This window comes from Nestor notabilis, unplaced genomic scaffold, assembly GCF_000696875.1.
Source record: "Nestor notabilis isolate BGI_N333 unplaced genomic scaffold, ASM69687v1 scaffold33733, whole genome shotgun sequence".
Taxonomy (NCBI): Eukaryota; Metazoa; Chordata; class Aves; order Psittaciformes; family Psittacidae; genus Nestor; species Nestor notabilis.
Genome location: NW_009922085.1, coordinates 14,584 through 18,081, shown reverse-complemented (window position 1 = coordinate 18,081; position 3,498 = coordinate 14,584). Strand labels below are relative to the sequence as shown.

General features: G+C 53.5%; 1 protein-coding gene across 1 annotated transcript in view; it reads right to left on the bottom strand.

Moving 5' to 3' along the window:
* Positions 1 to 3,498, bottom strand: part of TRPM2 (transient receptor potential cation channel, subfamily M, member 2) — a 16,512-nt gene that overhangs the window by 3,797 nt on the left and 9,217 nt on the right. Inside the window, 8 exon segments of the mRNA XM_010011437.1 lie at positions 174 to 261; positions 380 to 512; positions 654 to 835; positions 1,109 to 1,292; positions 1,765 to 1,936; positions 2,070 to 2,202; positions 2,683 to 2,801; positions 3,314 to 3,498. The exon segment at positions 3,314 to 3,498 is cut by the window's right edge and continues 280 nt beyond it. Coding sequence (XP_010009739.1) covers positions 174 to 261; positions 380 to 512; positions 654 to 835; positions 1,109 to 1,292; positions 1,765 to 1,936; positions 2,070 to 2,202; positions 2,683 to 2,801; positions 3,314 to 3,498 — 1,196 coding nt within the window.

Genomic DNA, 3,498 nt, shown 5'->3' with positions numbered 1-3,498 from the left:
CCAGCCTGGCCTTGAGCACTGCCAGGGATGGGGCAGCCACAGCTTCTCTGGGCAACCTGTGCTTGTTCTAAGGGTCATTGATTCAGAGGAGCTTTCTCTTGTGCTCTGGGTCTGTTGACTCAGCCCCTGGAATGCCCTGCCTTCCTTACGTAGTCACCCAGCTTTTGCCTTACCTGGTCTTCCAGAGAGATCAGTCTCTGCTCCACCAGCCCTGTCCTCTTCACCCGGTCCAAGTCCAGCAGCTCTGCCAGTATGTCCACCCTGGAGGGACAGTGCAGAGAGGAACCCCCTCAGCAGCCACCTCTGTGCTGATCCCAGCTCTTCTCTGCCTGGGACACTGTGGGTCAGAAGTGTGTCCCTGTCTCAGGAGTGCTGGTACCTCTGTGCAATGTCTCGGATCTTTTGCTCCGTGTTCTGCTTCTCCTGGCACTGCTGGTTTTGCAGGTAGTTCTCCTTCAGGTACATTTCCCAGGAGAGGAGAGCAGCTTCTTCGTTCTTCTCCAGTTTCTCTTCTGTCCAGGGAAGGAGATGTCAGACCCTTGGGTACCCCAAACCCCAGTAACACAGCCCAGACACCAAGCCATGTGCTTTGGCGCACAGTGCCATGCACCCAGAAAGGGACAAAGGGCAGGAGGGGAGATGCTGGTCCTCACTGAGCTGCCTGTGGCGGGTGGCTGGCCTGCGGAGCAAGCCTCGCTGGACCAGGATCTGCAGGTGGTTGAGGAGGATGAAGGGTGGAGGTGCAGGTGGGCGGCCGTGGTACTCCTCAATCAAGTCATGCCGCTGGAACTTCCAGATCTGGTCCGTGTGCTGTTGGACCTGCTGGAAGGTGTAGCTGGGGAAGAGTCCAGGTGTCAGCCATGGCGTGGGGATGAGAGGGCACATCATGTCTGTATAGTGCCCCAGCTCATACCCAGCAACCTGATCAGCTCTGGCCTGCACCCGTGGCTTCCACCATATCTGTAGCCCCCCTCAAAGCACCCCTATGCTCTGGTCACCATGTGCCCCAAAACCCTCCTTGCACTTTTTCAGTGTGCAATGCCTTGGCCATGGCCAAGCCTGTAAACAAGGCTTCAGTGTCAGGCCCATGGGGCCAGGTCGGACTCACTTGAACATGGCGATAAGGAGGTTGAGGAGAAGGATGTTGGTGAAGAGCAAATACAGGCACAGTAAGATGACCGTCAGCCAGTCTGGGAAGATAGGTTTCTTGTTGTCCTCATTCGTCTCTGGGCACTTGGGCTTGTAGGGGTCAGTCCCATTGGGGCTGCACTGGTCAATGTTGAAGTTCACGCCTGCAAGAGAGCACAGCATGACTTGCTGCAGCCAAACCTTGTGGTGTCCCAGGGAGCATGTTGTGCTCTCTGGAAGAGGCCAGCATCAAGGGAGCTTAGCATTGAGCACGATTTGACCTCAGATCTGCATCATGCCAGGTCCTCCACTCACTGCCACTAGCTTTGCAGCTGTAGCACTGAGCTGGATTGGCTCGTGGACCTGTGCCTGTGCTAGTGTGCTTTCTTGACTGCTTGTGCAGGTGCAGTCCCTGGGTTTGCATTGGTGGCAATGGTCCCAGTGTGGTGGAGCAGGGCTCCATCCCCATGCCCTGTCATTGCTCCTGATGATGTTCCTGGAGAGGAGCCCTGTGTAGGACTTCCACGGGCCAACAAGGCAGGAGCTAGGCAGATTGCAGCACGAGCTTGGTACTCCTCAGCCTTGCCACAGCCACCCTGATCATGTCACATGCTGTCACAGGCTGGTGTCCCTTACCATCGATGTAGGAGGGAATCTGCCCGAAGATGGTCAGGTAGGAGTGGTAGACCACGCCACGGAAAAGCCACTCCACACGCTCCTCGTTGTGAATCAGGATGGCCTGCTTGGCCACCCCAAAGGACACGACCCACACTGCTAGCAGGAAGAGGAAGAAGAAGACATCCTTCATCTGCAGAAAACGGAGGGGAAGCAAAACTGTGTCCTGGAGCAAACCCCACTCCAGGATCAGGATAGGGTAACACTGGTGGCAGGCATCCAGATGCTCTAGCTGATCATCTGGCAGGATGGAGGGCAGCTCTCACCATGCGCTTCACAATGATGATCTTGGGCCCCAGCGTTTTACTGACAGTGAAAATGTGCATCAGACGCAGGCAGAAAATGATAAAAGCCAGTGACAGTATGATGCGTCCAGGATATAAAGTTGATGGAATCAGCCTGGGCACAGAAGAGAGGAAAGGAAACATCTCAGTGCCACCAGTGTCGGGCTTTCTCTGATCTCGGAGCATTACATTTCTGCAGTATCAGTGACCTTCCCTAGAGTGCTGGGTGGTAGCTGCAGCATGAAAAACATCTCTCTGAAAAGCAGCTGAAAGCAGAGGCAAAATGGGCAGAATTAATTACATGACCACAAGAAAAATCTTAGAATCATCTAGGTTGGACAAGACCTTTAAGATCATCAAGTCCAACCTTTACCCCAGGACTGCCAAGGCCACCACTAAACCATGTCACTGAGGGCCTCATCTACATGTTTTTTTGAACACTTCCAGGGATGGTGATTCCACCACTGCCCTGGACAGCCTGTTCACTTCCCTGGGAAGCCATCCTCACTGGCCTTTGGAAGAAGAAATTGCGATTAAAAATGTGCACAAATCTCACGCTGGTTTTGTAGCCTACAGCTGTGGCTCTGCAACTCACCTGCAAGTCAGCCCTGTGATAAAGACTAGGATGGCGCAGATATCCAGCCTATTCCAGAAGTCCTTGAAGTACAGGGAAGCCACTTTCATAACCCCAAACCCATCCGGATCATACAACAGCTGTTGGGAAGAGAAGAGGGTTTGGTATTTCAGTGAAAGCCTTGTTAGATGCTCATGTACCTTGTAGCGGGGAGGGACCACACAGACCTGCTGGCCACCACCACACCCTCTTGCTTACCCAAAGTTAATCTTTTCTACAGGGACATGGAAGAATCATGGGGTGAGGCAGAGATATGGGGGGTTTTAGTCAGGTGAAGAAAGGCACTGAGATGTTGAAGCAAATAGAATATCAAGCAAAGCCTATAAATAAATGCTCAAGGAAGGAGGTGGTCCTTCCTTCTCCTAACATTTTCAGCTCAAAACAGCATGTCTTTCTGCAAGTACCTGAGCCAGGCCATACACAGGCAAGAAAATCCTCTGGCCTTGGAGACAGAGGGGTCTGGCAGTCCCTTGTGCTGGGACCTCTCTGAATGGATAGTGATGTAAGAAGCAACTTAGGAACACGAGCTACACAGAGGGGTATCTCTCTCCCTCCTCACCTCCTCCCAGCCCCTGCTCTGCCTGCCCCATACCTGGCGGGTCTCCTCACACACCAGGGAGAAGAGCCAGAAGTAGAGGAGATACTCCCACCAGGATGGCACCGGCTGGAAGTCAACCATCAGGATGTAGGCAAAGAGCAGGAGGAAGGTGAAGTAAGAGAGGATGTTCATGTGGAAGATGACGACAGGCGCTGTGAAGAAGGCTCGGAGCCGTGTCA